The sequence below is a fragment of the Zonotrichia leucophrys genome, chromosome 3, assembly GCF_028769735.1.
Source record: "Zonotrichia leucophrys gambelii isolate GWCS_2022_RI chromosome 3, RI_Zleu_2.0, whole genome shotgun sequence".
NCBI lineage: Eukaryota > Metazoa > Chordata > Aves > Passeriformes > Passerellidae > Zonotrichia > Zonotrichia leucophrys.
Window position 1 is genome coordinate 101,021,260 of NC_088172.1, and position 19,590 is coordinate 101,040,849.

Genomic DNA, 19,590 nt, shown 5'->3' on the forward strand with positions numbered 1-19,590 from the left:
CAGAGATCTGTGTCCATTATCACTCCTGAGGTCATGCTTCAACCATGGAACCACTCACTGCCCAGAAGTCACAGGAGCAGATAGGTTTTGCTTTACTTGTGGAATAAAACCCTCCTGTTTGCCCTTTTCAAGATGGGCTTGAAACAATGAGAGGGCAGAGGGAGAGAAATGGGGTGGGAACAGGGCTGTGGGAGGAGAAAAATCCATTGAACCCCCAAGTCCCACTATTCCAAAGGGGGAATGGTTTTACTCCTGGAAGTGCTGCATTCAGGGTGTCAGCCCAGATCACTCCTCACAGGAGTTTCAAGGCTTGAAAAGGCAAAAAATCCAAATCCTGTTCTTACAAAGAACCACCCCACGATAATCAACCTGGCTTGAAAATCCAAAAGTCTGGTTTTTTAACAATGGCTCTTATTAAGAGAGATAACACCAGCAACTGGCAGAGTACGCAGCAAAGCCGGCAAAAAAAGAGGCAAGGTTCCACCTTCAGAAAAGGAAGGAATTCCTGGAAAATGCACTGCAAAAACAAAGAAACAAACAAACCTCTCCCCATATACACAAAATAAAAGCCACCCAAAAAAACCTCGCCAAAATATACACAAGAAAACCATCTTAGCACCGCTGAAAACTCCGTAACAAATTCAATTAAATGAAATTAAATAGCAGAGATAGGGAGTAGGGAAGAGGGAAACATCAAAATGAAGTGTGAAAAGCAATGGGGCACAGAGCAGCAGGAGGGATTGAAAGAGGGAAAATAGAAATGGCATTTACAATGTGATGGGGTGTGGGTCAGCAGAAACACTCAGGGATGAGAGGGCAGGGGAGGGGAAGCATGTGTTATTAGAGGTGCAGGAGGGGCAGAAAAATCTGCTCTGGCCACAGCTGGACAGGTCAGATCTGGACAGGTCAGTGATGCCCAGCCCAGAGCAGTGACACAGCTCTGCTGGGGTCTGCCAGCACATGGAAGTGCTCAAACACAGACTGAATTTAACAGAATTACTGGAGAATTCATCAGGGGTGATGGCTGGAGACCTCTCTCACACTCAAGGTCTGCTGCCCTGGCACAGTGATGTCCTTGAGCAGTGCTGGGATAGGCTGTGGGAGCCTTGGACAGGTCCTTGTGCTGGAAGTGAAGTCACTGCCCAGTTCTCCCAGTTCTCCCATCACTGGTGCCAGCTGCAGAGCCCTTTAACTGATGGACACCTGCAGGACTGTTAAAGGGAACCCACCCCAAGATGGTGCTTGTTTTCCACACAAAATCCACCTCAAGTCAGTAATACTAAAACTCTCCAAATACATTTATTTATCACCAATGAAAATACTGTACAATGGCCCAAGAAAGGGGTGGGAAAAGGCAAGGAACTAAGTCTGGCTTTCATCAATGTCCTTGTCAGGATCCATGGCTGCAGCTTCGCTCTCCTGCTGCTGTTTCTTCCAGAGCTTTGCCATAGCCAGGAGTTTGAGGTTGGGCTGATTGGCAGTGTCTTCTGGGAAAATGTAATCATAGTACTCCTCCCATCCAGCATCAGACTAGAGAGAAAAATACCACAAAGTGAGGTTAATTTGCATGTTAATGTTGGCTATTAGGAGGTGCTTCTAACAAGAAAGAGAAATTAGAATGTCACTGTAGGACATGAAAAAACGTGTTCTCAAGGTGAAAATAGGGAAGTTTAATTTCTGACTCTAACATTTATAGATTTCCAAAAGTGACAGTGGATTGGACGGTGAAAGTGCCACCTCTCCAATGACACTGGACAAACCAACAGTCCCAGCAAATTTCTCCTCTTCTATAAAGGAATGCAAAATGAGAGGAATAGCAGATTTGTCTTTACAAACAAGCTGTGGGTCTGCTGGTAGATAAAACTAGCAGTGGGAGATAAAAGAAAAAATGGGAAGGATTCCACTGATTGATGAATGGAAAAAGATATTTGCTTTTACAAATAAATTTTAGGTTTGCTGATAAACGAAATTAGACATTGAGAGATGAAAGAAACAATGGGGAAAAAAACCCCCTAAATTCCATAAGAATTAAAAATTAAAAGGGAGGGTTATACATTAGAGGGAAATCTTTGGTATCAGGCATATTAGGGATGCTGTACCTCTCAAGTACCTCAGCCAATGGGAAAAGAGAGAAGGGAAATGTGGCCGGGAAATCGGAATAAAAAAGAGAGGCTGTGTGCTCCAAAAATATGAGAGATCCCAGGGGAATGCCCCATGGCCTCTCCCTTTATGTGAATAAAGCCAGAAAGGACTCCTCTGTCTCCTTTTCGGACATAAACCTCTGGTGTTTGTGGATTAATTTTCCTAACAAAATAAGTTCTTTACAGAAAGTGTGTGAGAAATTTTGTTTCAAGAATGTAAACCTCAGAAGGCTTACAAAATCTTAAAAAGTCAGGGTGACATTAGAGAAATAACAGAAAATTAAAGCCCATGTTTGCACACGTGCACAAATCCACTGAGGGCACACAGCCACTACTGCCATCATTCCTCCTTACCCCATCTTCGGCCTGCAGCTTCCTCCTCTTCTTTATTTTCTCAGGCATCAGTTTATCTATCCTCTCCTTGGTGGCATCGGTGCCAAACTCCTCCTCGAAGCTCCTCCAGGCCTCGAGCAGCATGACCCTCTCCTCCTTCTCCTCGCAGCTGCGCATGGCCTTGTTGGCCTCCTCGTAGACCTGCCGGCAGCGCTGCAGCCGCTCGTCCTGCGCCGCCGACAGCTCAAACTGCGCCAGGCTGATCCACACCTGTGGGTACAGAGCACAGAAACACAGCTCAGACTGTGCCAGGCTGATCCACACCTGTGGGTACAGAAACACAGCTCAGACTGTGCCAGGCTGATCCACACCTGTGGGTACAGAAACACAGCTCAGACTGTGCCAGGCTGATCCACACCTGTGGGTACACAAACACAGCTCAGACTGTGCCAGGCTGACCCACACCTGCGGGCACAGCACACACACACACAGCTCCAGCCCTGCTCTGTCCCACCACGCACAGGACACAGGCTACAAACAACAAAGCAGCAAAGGAAAATAATAAAAAAGCAAAGATCAATGCCAGCAGGTGCTCAGAAAATCGGTTTTTTCACATGAGATTCACCCCACTTCAGCAGGACTCTGTGACCGTGTTCACAGGGCTCTGAGGATGAGGGAAGGGACAAGGATCTGACTCCATGTTTCAGAAGGCTTGATTATTTTATGATATATATTACATTAAAATTATACTAAAAGAATAAAAGAAAGGATTTCATCAGAAGGCCAGCTAAGAATAGAAAAAGAAGGAATGATAACAAAGGTTCGTGTCTCAGACATAGAGTCCAAGCCAGCTGACTGTGATTGGCCATTAATTAGAAACAACCAAGATGGGCCAATCAAAGATCCAGCTGTTGCATTCCACAGCAGATAATCATTGTTTACATTTTGTTCCTGAGGCCTATCAGCTTCTCAGGAGGAAAAATCCTAAGGAAAGGATTTTTCATAAAAGATGTCTGTGACAGAACACAGCATTCATGTAAGGCATGTGTGCGGATGCCATGGGACAGAGAAACAGCAAGAGTTTCTCACAGGGGCTTGTGAGAACTTTTAGGGCGTTGTAAGGATGTTATAATTTAAGATTGTTAAGTATAAATCTGCAGTAGTGTTTTTCTGGTAGTGGTATAAATCTGGTAATGTTTTTCTACTTGGTCTTTCTGTTCTCCTCAAGGATGGAGCATAATAAAGGTGTTTATGTTAGTTAGCCAATCAAATAAAAGGTTTCATATCACTCTATAAAACCACGTGGTTCTCTTGAATAAAGCCTTGTCTTGCTCTTTCTACAATATTGCCTCTCGCCTGTTCCTGTGTCATTCTCAGCACAAGAGTGACACGTGGATCAATTTCTTGTGTCTGTTTCAAGTCATGAGAAATCTGTGTGAATTTTGTCAATGACAGCACCAAGCGACACAGGAAAAATCAGATTTCCTTGCAATGTTTTGGCAACCAAAGCTGCTCAGCAAAGAGGGCTGCTTGGAAAGCTGCTTTCACCCGAGATAGACCTGCTGTTGTATGGAATTCAGGAATTTCCCTCCCCCCTTCAGAGCCTGAACCTGGGCTGATGAGAGCCCAGGCTTTCCCTGTGCTGGGTGCCCACACACACCTTGACGTGCTGGGTGCGCTGCAGCAGCCGCCGGTAAAGGTTCCTGGTCTTCTCAAACTCCTCCTGCTCAATCTCAAAGTCAATGTAGGATTTCCACAGCACCTGCAACAGAGAAGCCTCTCATCATGTCCATTCCTTAGCACACTGGGAGGGGAAAATACAGATAAAGGTAAAATTTCCCAGAGAAACTGTCACCGTCATATGTTCTGAAAAATCCCTTTGCCAGAATTTCTTCTCCTGGGAAGCTGAGAAGCCTCAGAGAAAAATGAAAACAGTAATTATCTCACTGCTTCTCCTGTGTTTTGCTGCTTTGGAATGTGGTTTGGACATTGTTTACCAACTGGTCATTGTTTCATTGGTTTCATGGGAATTGTTTTAACTTTATGACCAACGATGTTCAGGCTGTGTCAGACTCTGGAGAGAGAGTAACGAGATTCATTATTATCTTTTAGCCTTCTCTAAGTATCCCCTCTCTATTCTTTAGTATAGTTCAGTATAGCATGTTTTTATATACTATAATATCATAGAATAATAAATGAGCCTTCTAATACATGCAGTCAGATTCAAATAATTCCTCCCAACAATGGGGAACTCTGAAAATACCACAAGAAAAGTTTCAGGGATCAGGGTGTTTGGTGGCACAGCCTGGGATTAGGGCTGAGCAGCACCCAACCTGGTGCCCATCAACCACACAGCTTTCACTTCATCTTTTATCTGGTGGATTATTGACATTGAGAGCAATAGTGGATTTGTCTTTACAAACAAGCTGTGGGTCTGCTGGTAGATAAAACTAGCACTGGGAGATAAAAGAAACAATGGGAAGGATTCCACTGATTGATGAATGGAAAAAGATATTTGCTTTTACAAATAAACCTTAGGTTTGCTGAAAAATGAAATTAGACATTGAAAGATGAAAGAAACAATGGGGAAAGCAAAACTCCTAAATTCTTTAAGAATTAAAAAGTAAAAGGGAGGGTTATACATTAGAGGGAAATTGAGAAGGGAATGCAACCAGGAAATTGGGATAAAAAGGGAGGCTGCGTCCTCCAAAAATTTGAGAGGTCCCAGGGGAATAAAGCCAAAAAGGACTCCTCTGTCTTCTTTTTGGACATAAACTTCTGGTGTTTGTGGATTAATTTTCCTACCAACACGTTCATCAGCCACACTGTGCAATGACGACCTTAACTCAGTCCCTCCCTGCTCACCTCGGGCATGTCCAGCCTGGGCTGGCCGATTGCCAGCTCGTAGATGGCCCTGGCACGGTCAATGTCCCCAAGGATGGTCTCCAGCTCAGCAAATTTAATCCAGGACGTGCAGTTTTCTGGTGCAAACTCCAGGAATTTCTCATACAACTTTCGGCACCGGTCAAATTCGCGCAGCTGCAACTCCAGCTCAATGTAGCCTTTAAACAGTTTGTTTTTTGGGCATTTGCCTATGGATGTCCCCTGTTGTGCATAAAAAAAAAAAACAAACAAAAAAAACCAAAAAACAAAACTCTTAGTGATCTTGCAGGAAAATAAAACCCCCACTTGATTTTTTAAGTGTTTGAACTACAACTTGGTTTTTTGCACAGTACCAGCCTGGCAGGTAAGCAGCTCCCAAGAATCTCATAAAACAAATGATACCAAACAAACTGTGGCCTCACACTGTTCCTCCTGGCACAGAGAATGGCTGCCCACCCCTGCCTGCTGGCTGGCACCAATGGAAAGGTGGAGAATAATGTCTTTATAAAGCACTTTCTTTCTGATGCATCTTAGTCTCTGAAGAAAACTGTCTCTCCTGAGCCAAGCTGTCAGAGGCAATTCTGGATTCTTAGTCTGGGAAACTCTTAAAACAAGAGCTAAGAATGGGCTATACCTGAGACAGGCTGTAGTGAGCTTGGCCTTAGAGTCACTTCTATAGACAACTATTGTTTATTAAGCAATGTGGCTTCTGCTCCCTCAAGCCAATGTGAGGTAATTTGAGACTGAATTCCCTTACAACAGTTCTCCTGCACCATGTTCCTACATGTTTAGTACCTTGGAATTTATGAAAAATGGAGGAAACCCAACTTGGGATCATCAGTTTGGTCGCTGTTATGGGCCTCCAGCTCTGCAGATGCCACTGTATTTCAGAATATGCTCAGTTTTTCTCCATGTGCCCTCCATCACTGTTTGGGTGGAAACCCCATCAGTTTGCTCTTGAAAGTCACACCACCCCAACTGCTACCAACACTGGCTTTCTCTCAAAATGCCTGATGCTATCCCTGAGCTTACTAAGAAATCTGAACTGAAGGGAAAGGAAGTTTTTCATTTCAAAAGATGCCATTTCTTGCTGCCCCATCACACCCTGCTGTCCCCTCATGCTGACACTCAGAGTGAACCTGCTCAGCAGCTCCTGAGCCTGCCTGAAATCCCAGTGATTGCCTTTGTCAGCAGCTGGGACTGGCACACAGCTTGGCAGGTCCTAATTTCCTAGAGGCAAACCTCCCATTCATCTACAACGCTTTTTAAAACACAATTGTTAGAACAAGTATCACTGCAAGCCATCAGCAGCAGCTAAGAACTTGTAAGAGCACTGAGCTGATGTGGGTGCTCTGCATTCAGAGCAGCACTTTGTGCTTCTGCCCGGGGCTAATTCATCAGAACAAGCTACATTTCTTTTTAAATCATACATGACAGTAAATGCTGGCCCCTGCAGACTTCTTGGATGCTTTATTTTAAGTGGATTAAATCAGCAATTTAAAAAGGACAATTTAAGATCTTTTAATGCCGATGCTGTGTTACTATTAGTTAGTGAAGTCAATTATGGCTCTGACAAAAGCTTACCAAAGCCCTTCTGGCAAGGGGCAGGTTCTTCTGTCGAATTTCAAACTGTGCATACAGCAGCCACATTTTAGCAAACGTAAACTGGAAGAAAAAGAACAAAGTGCTATTCAGGCTGGAAAGTCAGTATGTAATACTGCACAAGTTGCTTTAAAAAATAAGCATTCTTTCTATACAAGACATGACTCTTACTGCAGGTAACTCATTTGAGGTAATCTCATTTGATCTCAGTGTTTTCCTGCTGAAAGGTTTAGGGTTCATTATCTAAAACAGGACAATATATTGGGGTGAAAGCAAAAATGGCTAGGGCAGAAGTCTTTTAAACTGCAGAAAATAGTTTTTTAACCAATTATCAACTGGCAAAACACAAGCTATTGCTGAATCAATTAATAGCTAATCAGCTCTTAATAACTGAGATTAATCTGACACTCAGATGACACAATAAATGACAAATATGAACAAGGATTTTCTGACAGTCCAAAGCAATGCAGTTGTAAGGGTCTGGCCACAGGGATATTTTAGTTAAAGTTCACAAGCAAAAAAAACCCCCAGAAAACCCCAATCAATCAGCCTTGAAGACCGATTGTAATGGGGAAGACAGACCTGAAAGTTGCTTTGTCAAACAGCTGCCTCAGGGGTGATGACCATGGAGGCCCCACTGGAAAACCATTTTGGAAGGTGGATGTTTTGAGAAACTGGAAGGGATACTTGAAGTTTTAAGCAAAGACTTCATGAACCCACTAGCAGCCTTTTTTAGCTGCTTATATTCCTGAATATAATGGGGGAAGAGAACTAAAGGATCTTATCTAGGGCATTTTACCCCAAAAGTCTAGCCAGACTGACGGAGGAGCCATACCTTCTTGTGGGGCAGGAGCTCAAGGCATGCCTGGTACACCTGTCTGGTTCTCTCTGCATCCTGTAAGAATAGGCAGCATGTAAAACACTTTGTTACTCAGCTGAGATCATGCTGAATTTGAATCTTGCAGTGACTGCAAAACAGTATCTCAGTCAAACTGGTTAGAATCAGCAATGCTTATCTACTTAGTTTGCACAATTCAAAGGTGGTAGCTTCTGAATCAACAAGACTCACCTTTCAAAGCAAGGTTCAGTGCTAGGAAGCCAACAATAAAACAAGGAGTGTCTCGGTTGTGGGAAGAAAACTAAGTCTTTTCCTTTAACAGACACTGAACAAGTTTTCTGTACTCAGAGCAGCTCTAATGTTCCAATAAATACTTGCACAGCCTCTAAGATCACAAGAGCAACAATGTGGCTGCTTCACAAACAGTTTTTATTAACTATAAAACTATTTCACAAGTTCAGCCAGGGCCATCAGAAATCCCCACTCCTGCTTTTGTTACCAGTGTGTTTCTGAATGAATTGGGGTAAAACAAGTTTGTTTTTTCCCCCTCTCTGATAGATGATTAATGCAATGATTGACTCTCACAATTAATGGACAAATATCATGTATATAGGTTAAGAAAAGTTTATAGATTTATAATTATGCTGTACTCCTGGTGTGGCTATCAAGGGACAGCTGGATTGGGACATCTGGGAGGGCTGGCTTGTCATTGTGGTGACATCTGAGCTCAAATCAGGATTTGAGGAAGAGATCTCCACCCCTGGACAGAGAAGGGGTCGATGGACAGAACTTTGGGAAGGGTTAAAAAGGGAAAAACCTCCATTGTGAGGGGACTGAGCACATGGCAGGGAAAATCTTTTGACCCCGGAGCCATAACCTTTTTTCTTTATTCAGTCTTCTGTTGTATTTTTTTTAAGGTTTAATGAAAAGTGAGTAGCTATTTCTCACAACTTCCCTTATGCACAGGAGGGAAAACTGGAAGAGAAAATTTCTCTGTATTTAAATAGTAAAGCATGCTACACAAAACTACTAACACAGACAACACTTAGCTCTTGGTTTTCCTATTAAAACACCAGCAGCTATTTCCTACAAGGAAAGGAAAACCCCAAATTGTCACTACTTGCCTTTGCCTCCAGCTCCTCATAGAGGGCATAGTTAATCCAGAGGTAGATGTACCTCTTCCAGTGGCGTTTCTCCTGGATGGGGGGCACGTTGGCGATGGCCCTCTCGTACACCTCCCGCACGGTCTCGGCGTCCGTGTCGCTCTCCACCAGCCGCAGGTAATCGAACCACGCGTCGTAGTTGTGGGGGTTGGCCTTCCACGCACAGGGGACAGGGGCAACAGCAAGCAAACCGCAGTCACTACCATGGACAGAGCCTCATCCTTTACTTAGATAAGTAAATTCTCCTCTAAATTTCCCCTTTAAAAACGGATCACTGGAATATTAACAAAAACTGTCACTCTTGGGGATGCTGATGGTGGAGCTTTTGGGTTATAAGTGACTTTGCTTTACATTTTGTTGTTATTTTGCCCTCAGCACTTCTCAATGAAGGCAATCCAAGTAAAGTGTGAGAAGGGACAAGGAGTGATAAAATGCTTTTGGGTTATAATTGACTTTGCTTTAAATTTTGTTGTTATTTTGCCCTCAGCACTTCTCAATGAAGGCAATCCAAGAAAAGTGTGAGAAGGGACAAGGAGTAATGAAATGTGCAGTGTGGACTGAACAGCAGACAGGTGTGTTAAAAATAGATTAAAAACTGTTGTATAACAGTTGATAATTGTTAAGCATGTACTGTTAGTTTGGTTATTGTAAAGGAGGTTAAAAGGATAGTTATAAGAATTGTGATACTCGAAACACTGTATTACACCTAAGTAAAGTGCACCACTCCCCAAGCAAACCGCCAACCTGGACAGAACTTAACGGGCCAATCAAGCATCTAAAACCTTCATGGAAATGAAGGATCCAAAAAGAAACCAATCCAAAGGCACAAAAAACAGGATAAAAAGACCCAGGGAAGCAGTGCAGCTCCACCTGGAACCTCGGGGACATGGCTGCAGAAGCAGCCCCAGTGCTGCAGCATCCTCAACAGGAATGCTCCTGCTCGGCCCATGGGCCCCCTTGCCTTAGGCCTTTCTTTTTATTATAATAAATGCTGAAATCACTTTAGTACTGGAAGTCTGTTCCCATTTTTAACACCTGTGGCACAGGTGTTTTCTCACAAAAAGGTATTTATGCACAGGTGAGGTGTCCTGGAATGGATATTCCCTAACCTAAGTAGTAACTACAAGCTAAAGTGCATTATCCTTAAGGGTACCAAGCCTTGAGTTCAATCCAAAACTCTCACCTGCACAATCTAAATCAGAAAGCAGAAACAAAAAAAAACAGTGAATGCAGATACCGTTCTCTTCCCCAGGGATGGAATTCTGGCTCTAAAATGAGCATTCCCTTGGTGTTTTTTTGGACTGACTTTCAAGGGTAACTTGAAACTCATCAGCCTTGATATCACAAAATACTCGTGTCCCTTAAGCACCAGCTGGCTGCACAGTGAGCCTGGAGGGTACCTGTCCCACATACCTTCACCTCCTCCTCATACTGGAATCTCCTCTTGCTGACAATGATGTCCTCAATTCCCCTCCTGTCTCCAAACTTCTTCTCAAAGATGGTGTAATTCTTGAAGAGATTCTGGGCATCCTGCTTTGGAATTCTATCCAAGGCATACTTGTAGATGACTCTCACTCTTTCAAACTGAAAATATTAAATATAATTTGAAAAATATTTACAAAGCAGTTTCTGTGCTCCCTGACAGTTTTTCAATGAGCTTTTGGTAATATTTAATAGAACATAGAACTGTGGGACATCCTAAGGTAAGAAATTGCTTTAGAACAGGACTAACACAGATCTCTCTGATGAGTAAACTTTGAGGGGGAAAAAAATACACCTGAAAATGCCAGCCCCCATCATCTCTTCTTCATTTACAGGTTTAGAATATTTAAATCAATTTAAGAATTTAAGAGGTTGTGGTTTGGGGGTTCACAGAATGTCTTCAATTTCACAACAGCCTGGGAACCTTAGAGGCTGTGAAAAACATCTGGACCAATCCAATTTTTTATTATGCAGGCACAAAACCTCTCAGAACCTCTCCAGTCTGAGGATACAGGTTTGAGCCAATGCTGTTGGGTCTTGGGTTTGGCAGATCTCCCTTAGAGCACATTCTACTGATGTCACCAAAAGGCAACTAGAGGTGAGCAAAAAACAAAAACTGTTCCCCTAACTCAGACTGCAGTCACAAGGTGCCAGGAACTGCAAGTATTGCAGTGAAGGTTAAATGCCTTTGATACTCAAGATGAAAAACACTGGCATGACTCAAATGAAGACCTTACCTCCTTCTGGTTCTCCTCAAACTTGGCAAAGGCCACGTACAAGTGCTCATCCATGTGCTCCTCCCCGAAGAACTCCACTGCCCTCTCGTACACCTTCCTGGCGTGGGCAAAGTAGCTGTGCTTCTCCTCGAAGCGCGCGTACTTGATCCAGTTCTTCACCTCGGGGTGAACCAGGACAAGTGCAGCTCTTGTTAAGGAAACAGCTCTGCCTGAGTGGCACAGCCCCTGCTGGGCTCTTCCCAGGGACGTCTCCTAGCATGGCACACACGTGGGAAGAAGCTGGGAAGAAGACACTGACAGGTATAAGCATGCAAAAGGTTTTGTGCCTTTCTGTTAAGTTAAAAAGGGAGAAGGGTCAGTGTGACCGTGTTCACAGGGGTCTCAGGTTGAGGGAAGAGATGAGGATCTGACTCCATGTTTCTGAAGGCTTGATTTATTATTTAATAATATATATTACATTAAAACTATACTAAAAGAATAGAAGAAAAGATTTCATCAGAAGGCCAGCTACTAATAGAATAGCAAAGAATGAATAAGAAAGGTTCGGTCTTGGACTGTCTGTCCGAGCCAGCTGGGCTGTGATTGGCCATTAATTAGAAACAACCACATAAGACCAATCACAGATGCACCTGTTGCATTCCACAGCAGCAGACAACCAATGTTTACATTTTGTTCCTGAGGCCTCTCAGCTTCTCAGGAGGAAAAATCCTAAGGAAAGGATTTTTCATAAAAGATGTCTGCAACAGGTCAGGGAAAATCTGAGGAGAAACCCAAAACAAAGCAGGCTACAAAAGCTGGTTGTATGAGCAGTGCAGTTGAACAGACACTATTGTGGCAGGACCCACAGCCACTGCACTGCATCTGGAGGCTCTCCCTAAACATGCTTTTAACACCTCCTGCTGGCTCGTTCCCAGCACACCACAAGGAAAAGGAGTACAGTGACGGAATACCTGGGAAGGAAATACAGAATGGAGACGTTAACCCAGGCTCTGGAAAGGATATATCTCTCATAAATGCTTCGTGCTCTGTCCACCTCCTTGTATCTGAGCTCGAAGTTGATGTAGGAATGCCAGGCCTGCTCCTCTGGCTGCCACTCCATCCACCTTTCAAACACCTGGCGCGAGCCAGCGACGTTCCCCAGCATCTCCTCCATGTACGTGTACTTGTACCTGGGCAAAGCAGATGGAGGTTCTGCCATCACATGGTGAGCACCTCCCTCCAGGGATTTCTGGAGTGCATCCCTGAGCTCCCCTCACCCCAGAAACGCCTGTAAGCACAGCAGTGACTGGCAGCACCCAGGCACACCAACATCCTTCTCTTGCCACTTAAAAAGTACAAAACCTTCCCAAAACTTCAACCTTCCTCCATTTTTTCCCAGACTAGCCTGAAGACTTGGGAGCAGCAGGATAAATCTGCACAACCCCAGGTGGGTTTTTGGGGCCAGAAGGGGATCTCAGTGCTCAGCCACAGTACCAGAACTGGTTCACCCTGGGCAGGGTGGTGATGGCCCGGTCCCAGATGTTCCTGGCGTGGTTGACCTGGCGGTTCTTCATCTCCATCTCGGCATATTTCAGCCAGAGGGTGACGTTCCTGTAGTCCACATCCAGGGCTCGCTCGTAAATGGAACGGGCTCTGGAAAACAGGAGCACAGGCAGGTAAAATGTGCCTCCCAGGCTTTGGTGTGGGACTAAAAAGGGTTGTAAGAGATGCCTGCAGCTGCATTGTTACCTCTGGATTTCCTTCAGGCTTTCCTCCCATTGTGCGTACTTTATCCAGTTACTGATAACAGTCCTGTTCTTTCTGATGTTATCTTCAAAAGTCTGAGGAGAAAGTTACATCTGTAAGTCAGAAATCCTTCTGCAGACCCCATTCACATAAAAAATGGCTTATGGGGTATTATAATATATATAAAATGCTTCCTTTGCTTAGGCACTTTCAAAGCAAAAAGCCAAGCAAAACCGTGGCTAAATGTGCACAAGTAAAGCAATTATTTCAGAATAAGATCTATAACTCAGCGTTACTGTAATGTTATTTACTTTGTTTGTTCATGTTTTTATAATGGCTGGCCAGATACTGTTGGTAATGAATAAAACACCTATTAATTGTGTAAGTAATTACTGTTTCAGTGTTCTGAACATAGACATGGGGGTGATGTAGCTTGCTACCAGATTTTGTCAAGCAACGCATCTGTAAATTGCAGGTTCTGCTAAAGAGTAGCATGAAAATGGAGTTTTAAAGAATTGGTGTCTACCTGGAAAGTCCACAAGGAATAGGGACTACATCGTGTTTAAGCTAAAATCAGTGGAATTGTAGTGCTTTATGTGAATGTCGAGATTAAACTGGTTTGTTTGTTTTTTTACTGTACCTTCCTCTTCCGGAGTTTATAATCATTTAACTCTTCAACATCTGTGATCTTCTGCTGCGGAGGCGGTGGGAGAAGCTCGAGTTCCCTCTCCTTCGCCTCTCTCAGAAGCTGCTCCGCTGTGATCTGAACTTCGGCGGGTGCTTTATTTTTCACCTGCAAGGCAAATACAAGGGGGGGGGGGGCTCGGCTCACGTTTCCCAACGCAGCACCGAGACCATCAACTTCCTCCGGCGCCTCGCTACGGGCCGGAGCCCGCCGGGACGGGAAGGCTCGGTGCGAGTGGGGATTAAGGGGGATCGAGGGGGATCGAGGGGTCCCGGGGGTCCCCGCCGCCCACCTTGGCCACTTTGGGGATGCGCTGCTTCCCGGCCGCCGTGGACGCCATCTTGCCGCCGCTGTGCGCGCAGGCCCCGCCCCGGCGCCCCTGACCTCACGCAGCTCCGCCCGTGCGTCGTTGCCGCGGTAACGGCGACGCGTCCCCAGGCGGTAGCGGCAGCGGGACTGTCCGTTCCGTCCGTGGGACCGCCTGTTCGGCCTGTCTCCTCCGTGGGCTCATCTGTTCCATCTGTCCGGTCTTTCGTGTCCTTGGGACGCTCTGTGGCCGCTTCGCTCCGCGCCGGGCACGGGGCAGGTGAGTTCCCTGTGCTCCGCGGGGCTCCCCCTGGCGGCTCGGCGGTGTGGGTCCGTGCGCGTGCGGGGGCGTGGCCCGCCTGCCTGAGGGGGCCGCTCGCGCCCGGGGGTCCGTGAGGCCGCCTCGGGGGATGTCCATGGACAACTCCGGTATCCAGCTCCCGGTGTCCAGCCCCGGTGTCCATGGACAGCCCCCGGTGTCCTGCCCTCGGTGTCCAGGCCCCGCCCAACCCCGCGGTACCGCCCCCGGTCTGGCCCCGCCCCGCCCCGCGCCACCGGGGGTGCCCATTTAGAGCCGCCCGTCCGCAGCTTTTTTTTTCACAGCCCTCTTGAGGTATGTGTGTGGTCGGTACGTTCTGGGCTACAAACTCCAAAAAAACCCGCGTGGAATCTTATTTGCTTCAAGAGTGTTTGTGTGAGGAGGTGGGAGGGAACCCTCTACTCCGCGGGACGAGGGCAAGAGCTGCTGTAGGAACAGCGCGTTTCCTTAGAAAATTATACATTTTTACTGTGAAAATGCTGCTTTCGTTGCCTGCGGGAGCGTTCGGGGAGCCGGTGGAGATGCGGATGTTTTTTTGGGTTTTTGCGTTAAGTTAAATAATTTACTGTGATACTGCAGCAAGCGGCTTTCCTTAGTTGAAGTTATCCTAGTGCGCTAAGCTCAGCCGATGAATGGCCCTTTAAAGTTCGTGTTAGTTTTTATTTGTTAAATTGACGCGTGTTCGTAGGGGATGTGTCACTTCAGGTTAATTTCAGGACCGGCGCTGGCATGTCCTGTTTGTCTGTGAAAGATGTAGGAGCGCATGTGACTCTATCTGTATTTAAAAGGTGCCAAAATATGCATTTATTTTGGTTTTTAGTTGGGAAGGGGGATGCCTAATAACTGCGCATCACGTTTGTATTTGGAGTCACTGTCAGCTGTTGCATTTGGCAGAGCGCTGAGATTTCTCCGCTGGTCTACGTGTGTTGGTTTAGGTTTTGGGGTTTTTTTGCTATTTTTTTCTAGTTAGTGCTGCTATATTTTGCACGCACATTTAAGAAATTGCGGGAAGCCATTGTTAGGTTGCTTTATTTCACATGTCTGATTGCCAGCTGCAGTACTGAGCAGAGATGCACAGCTGAAGGGTCTTAGACCCGAGGGGATGCTCGCAGGTGCTTTGAGGATTTGCTGCCCCGTGTGTTCTAAAGTTACTGGACGGGACAACAAATCAGTCAATGCAGAACCACAAAAAAACCCTCCTTTTTTTAAACCTTTTTTTCTTTTTTTTCCTGTGTCGGAAAGTAGAACTTTGAATTCCTTCAGGAATTTAAGCCCCGCTGTTGACCTCAAAAGAAATTTGAGGAGTGGTTTTGCACAAAATGCAGTCAACTCACCTGAAGCTGCTGTTTAATCAGGAGGTTGTGTCCCTGATTGTTTGCAGCTGAGCCTCCCACTGAAGGCCTTTGAGCTTGAAGTTCTTGGTGATGAGCTGGTTTGCATGCAAATGAGTAAATAGAAAGCAGCTGTAGCCTATTAAAACAATTAGGATCCAGCCCATAGGAGTGATTGCCTGCTGCATTTCAGGTGTGCACTGGACAGGCAGTGTGTCTGTGTGAAGGTACGCAGGAACCAGGCACCAAATCCATAGGAGCTGCCCCAATTTAGAGTTGTTATGAAAACCCCCCTAAAGTGGCTGTGTTGGGCAGGGGGTCGCTGGAGCCAGCAGCGTTTTCCTTGGTTCCCAGGGCAGCCGGTGGGATGGCCACGGTGACCTCCTCAAGTGGAAATACAGAAGTGGTCACAGTCAGAAGGACGGAGTCACGGGATGTCCCAGCCATTATCAGCCTCTTCAGCTCTGTCACAGAAGATGTGTTTGGAAGGATGGATGTCACTTATCTCTTGTAAGTAATGGTGTTTTGGGTTGTCACCTTTTGGGAAATTACACTTAAAGTGGCGGAAAACATTCTGAGCCTTGACATGGTGTGACGTAATGACTTTTTATGCCGTTTCTAAAAGTGGAAAGAAAATCTACTTTTATGTCTGTCACGTGCATGACTGCAAACCTGGGTCTCTGCCATGGTGGACAAGGTTTAATTCTATACTAGCTTCCTTTTGTAAAAGCTCAGAAGAAATGCTGTTGGAAAAAAAAAGCAATCAACAGACAGGCTGTGTGACAGATAGGTGCTGGTGGGCCACTTATATTTTTCCCCCTTAATAGCAAACATCCCAGATAATGGCTGTTTGGGGAAAAATAGATCTGTGATGAAACAAACAAATGGAAGGGAATGTTTAAGTCTTGCATCTCAAATTTACTAATATGATTGAGGATTTGAAAACTCACCTGAATTTTTATAGTGCTAGAATACAAATAGGTAGAACTGAAGGAACAATTCCAAGTTAGCATGTGGATGATTAAGTTTTATTGAGGCCTCATCCTGGGAACCCTCTTGAACATGGCTAATTTTGCTGTTCCAGCAGGCTGAATTCACAGTCAGTCACTTTTCTAAGTGAAATTTCTTCAACTTGTGCAAAATTAAATTGTTTTAATAGAGAACTATCAAATCTTGCTTTGACACTCTGCAATGAGAAGAATGAGGTTATGGCACATACTGCCTTTCTGGACTATCCAAATTGGAACATCACTGATCAGGCTGAATGGGAACCATTCCTGCATGAAAACTACCCCGACAATAAGTGCACTGTAAGTAAATTGTGTGATGTTAGTTGAGTTTTCATTTCAGGCTCAGGTATGGCAAATACATGTGGGTGTCTACAGTCTGTTTCCAGTAGATTTGAGGCATTCTGGGTACAGATGGTGATGGAGTCTTTGTCAAACCCTGGTGGTGGCAAGGGGAAACTTTGTTCTGCAGTGAGCTTGGTCAGTGCTGGTGAGGACACTGCTGCTTGTGACTTTCTGGTAGGATCTACAGACTAGAAACAGGCCTTTACAAGTTTAGCACTCAAATGCTCCCCCTTCACCAAGTCCAGCTGGGAACTGGATCGTGGGACTGTTGAGAAAATACAGAAAATGTAAAATCCCAAGCACTCTAAGGTGTGCAGCAAATGCCATAGCAAGGTGTTGCCCAGTTATCTCTGGGCATTTTGTTCATCAGTTGCCCAGGGTCCTCTGTGATATTAACCAATGGCTTGGAGGTAAACTGACAAAAACAGTGTTTGAAAATGTGAGCTCTTAAAGGAAGCACCACCAGTACAAAGGGAGTGTGCAAAAAGGACCTGTGGTTTCCTTGTCATGGACTTTTTTTGTCCCTTAAGTGGCACTTTGTTGGCAGTCACTTCATTCAGGTACAGCTGCTGGGGGGGTTCTGCTGGGCTGTGGTGTCCCTCAGACTGTCTGGTGGCTCTGCAGATCTGCTGTAGGGGCCTAGAGAGAAAAGACAAGAAAAATTAATTACTGCGCAGAACCAGTAGTGAAAAATACCTTAAAACAGACAGGCAGCATTCTATTTTCCTAGAAATACCTTGAAACAGACAGGCAACATTCTATTTTTCTAGAATGGAGTTTATTTGCTAAAGGAGGTGTAGAAGATTCAGTGTTTTATGCTTCTGCATTGGCAGAAGCTCTGAACATTTTCTGGGGTATAATTTGATGAGATGTCATTGGTGAACTGTAGGTTAAATCCATGCAGGTGTGCTTTTCAAAACTGAGGTCATCTGAACATAGGAATTCTGTGAAGTATAGTTGATCTGTCTTTTTCCTAGATTACAGAAATTATTTTGGGGTCTGAAGTGGGAATTGACTTGTGAAGATGCTTTACTGGATTGTCTGGTTACCAGCACTCTTCAGAAACAGTCAGAGTCCATGTCTGGCTTACTTGGTGTCCTCTCAGATCTCAACAGTAATATATATTTTATTTCTTCCCTTTGCTTCTAAAAAACCAGACAAACTGCCTTGTTTAGGGATGTCTTTAGATGTTTGTTACAATAGCTTGTTGTCCTCATGCTGGTCCATGTACTGCAGCCTCTATTGAAATCATTGTTGCTCTTAAATTGCTGAAGTTTGTTGGTGCCCCTAGCTATGGTATTTTAATTGAATGTTATACTATTCAGAACCTCTCAGGTTTTCCATTTCAAGTATTTTTATCTACAGGCAGACCTTCACTGACCCAGCACTTGTAATTAACATGCTAGAGAGCAGCTGATTTAATAGCCCTTGCCATTCCAGCACAGGGGTTTTCCCTGTTTACTGGGCGTGCACAAGATAAAGGTGTCTGTTAGTCTGCCCTGTTTCTGCCTGGTATTTGTGTGTCTAATGATGTCATCTTAAAATATGTAATGTTTCTTACTACCTTTAAAGGAAAACCTTTAAATTATGAGGATTATGAGAAGCAGGTGAGCTTTGGGTTTGAGTTTTTTTAACTTTAAAAGAATGTCAGACACATGTTGAATGTTTATATGTGACTGAATGTTGTTAGTTAAGAATCAATACTGTTCAATATGAAGTGTACAGTGTGTATTGCAGTCAAACAATAGTAAACTGAGTACAAAGAAAAAATGTTGCAGAAGCACCAAATTATATAAAGCACTTTATTCACATAACTTTACCCACACATGCTTTGAAGTCACTTATGTGTATTTTGCTGCTCCTTGAGTGCAGATCATGTATGTTGGAAATGTCTGTGTACTAATGCTTGGGCTGATGGAATAAACATGAGTTTCTACATGGTGTGTAGACTTTCACTTCTTGTTTTGCAGCCTTTGAACACGCTCTTTGTGCATCTCTTTGTGGCAAAGGAAGGTTATGCAGCTGGATGTTCCCAAGAAATTGTCAGGTGAGTTCCTGTGTAGCCTTGGGTAGTGAGGCACGTGTCCTCTCCTGCTGCCAAATCATCTGTCAAGCCAAGCAGTCTCATCCAGATGCCCCATGAGAGATCTGCCAACAGAAGCCTGATATCTTAAATATTTCACCACTGGGAAACTGCTATAAAAAAGAGGATGTTTGAAATCTAAAGATTGGGAAATTTGAAAGAAATAAGTTGGGGAAAAAACCAATCAAAATTACCTGGATAAATTTCACATGACATTGTCAGAAATGTTTAAATCCTTGAGCCATATGGACTTATGAAGGAAGGTTAGAGATACTGGAGAGAAAAGAAAAAGTATATATTAAAAAGCTATCTGCTGTCTGTCATTGAGTGTAATAATGAAAGACTGAATATGTTTATTTGTCCAGGAAAGCTTTCATCTTACTCCCAGATCTGCAGTTTATACTTCTCTTTATACCAGCTGAGAAGAGGTTAGGTAAGAGCTTAAAACTGTTTTATTTTCAAAGTGAGCAATTGCAAACCTAATTAATATGTGCTGACAGCTTGTTGTGGTGTTTTTTTAATACTGAGAAGAGTTATCAGTTTCTAGACATGTGAAAACCATAATCTAAAAGTATCTTCTTGTGAAGATCCCATGTGCAAGAGGTTCCAT

General features: G+C 44.4%; 2 protein-coding genes across 7 annotated transcripts in view; one reads left to right on the forward strand and one right to left on the reverse strand.

Moving 5' to 3' along the window:
* Positions 1-1,277: 1,277 nt before the first annotated feature.
* On the reverse strand, positions 1,278-13,982 carry CRNKL1 (crooked neck pre-mRNA splicing factor 1). Its single transcript, XM_064709627.1, has 14 exons — positions 13,882-13,982; positions 13,545-13,697; positions 12,908-12,999; positions 12,653-12,811; positions 12,182-12,348; positions 11,180-11,358; positions 10,374-10,544; positions 8,922-9,113; positions 7,795-7,854; positions 6,942-7,022; positions 5,340-5,579; positions 4,135-4,236; positions 2,496-2,744; positions 1,278-1,530 (listed from the first exon to the last, which is right to left on the reverse strand). The coding sequence occupies exons 1-14, from the start codon at positions 13,927-13,929 to the stop codon at positions 1,363-1,365; spliced, it is 2,061 nt and encodes a 686-aa protein (XP_064565697.1). The 5' UTR covers positions 13,930-13,982; the 3' UTR covers positions 1,278-1,362.
* Positions 13,983-14,046: 64 nt separating this feature from the next.
* CFAP61 (cilia and flagella associated protein 61) overlaps positions 14,047-19,590 on the forward strand; it is a 102,233-nt gene continuing 96,689 nt past the window's right edge. For all 6 annotated transcript variants that reach the window (XR_010439667.1, XR_010439668.1, XR_010439669.1 and 3 more), the window contains exons 1-5: positions 14,047-14,175; positions 15,900-16,055; positions 16,705-16,855; positions 18,868-18,944; positions 19,346-19,413. Coding sequence is in view for 3 of the 6 variants with exons in the window: in XM_064709624.1 (XP_064565694.1) it covers positions 15,913-16,055; positions 16,705-16,855; positions 18,868-18,944; positions 19,346-19,413 (439 nt within the window). In the remaining 3 variants the exon portion in view is untranslated. The remainder of the gene's footprint in view (positions 14,176-15,899; positions 16,056-16,704; positions 16,856-18,867; positions 18,945-19,345; positions 19,414-19,590) is intronic.

What these genes read in the sequence shown, in the direction of transcription:
- CRNKL1 (XM_064709627.1), bottom strand. Translation starts at nt 13,929, where the DNA reads ATGGCGTCCACGGCGGCCGGGAAGCAGCGCATCCCCAAAGTGGCCAAG. An exon ending in TTGAGGAGAACCAGAAGGAG is followed by an intron (nt 10,545 to 11,179) that starts GTAAGGTCTTCA and finishes TAATATTTTCAG; the next exon opens with TTTGAAAGAGTGAGAGTCAT. An exon ending in CCAGGCTGGACATGCCCGAG is followed by an intron (nt 4,237 to 5,339) that starts GTGAGCAGGGAG and finishes TCTCTGTTGCAG; the next exon opens with GTGCTGTGGAAATCCTACAT.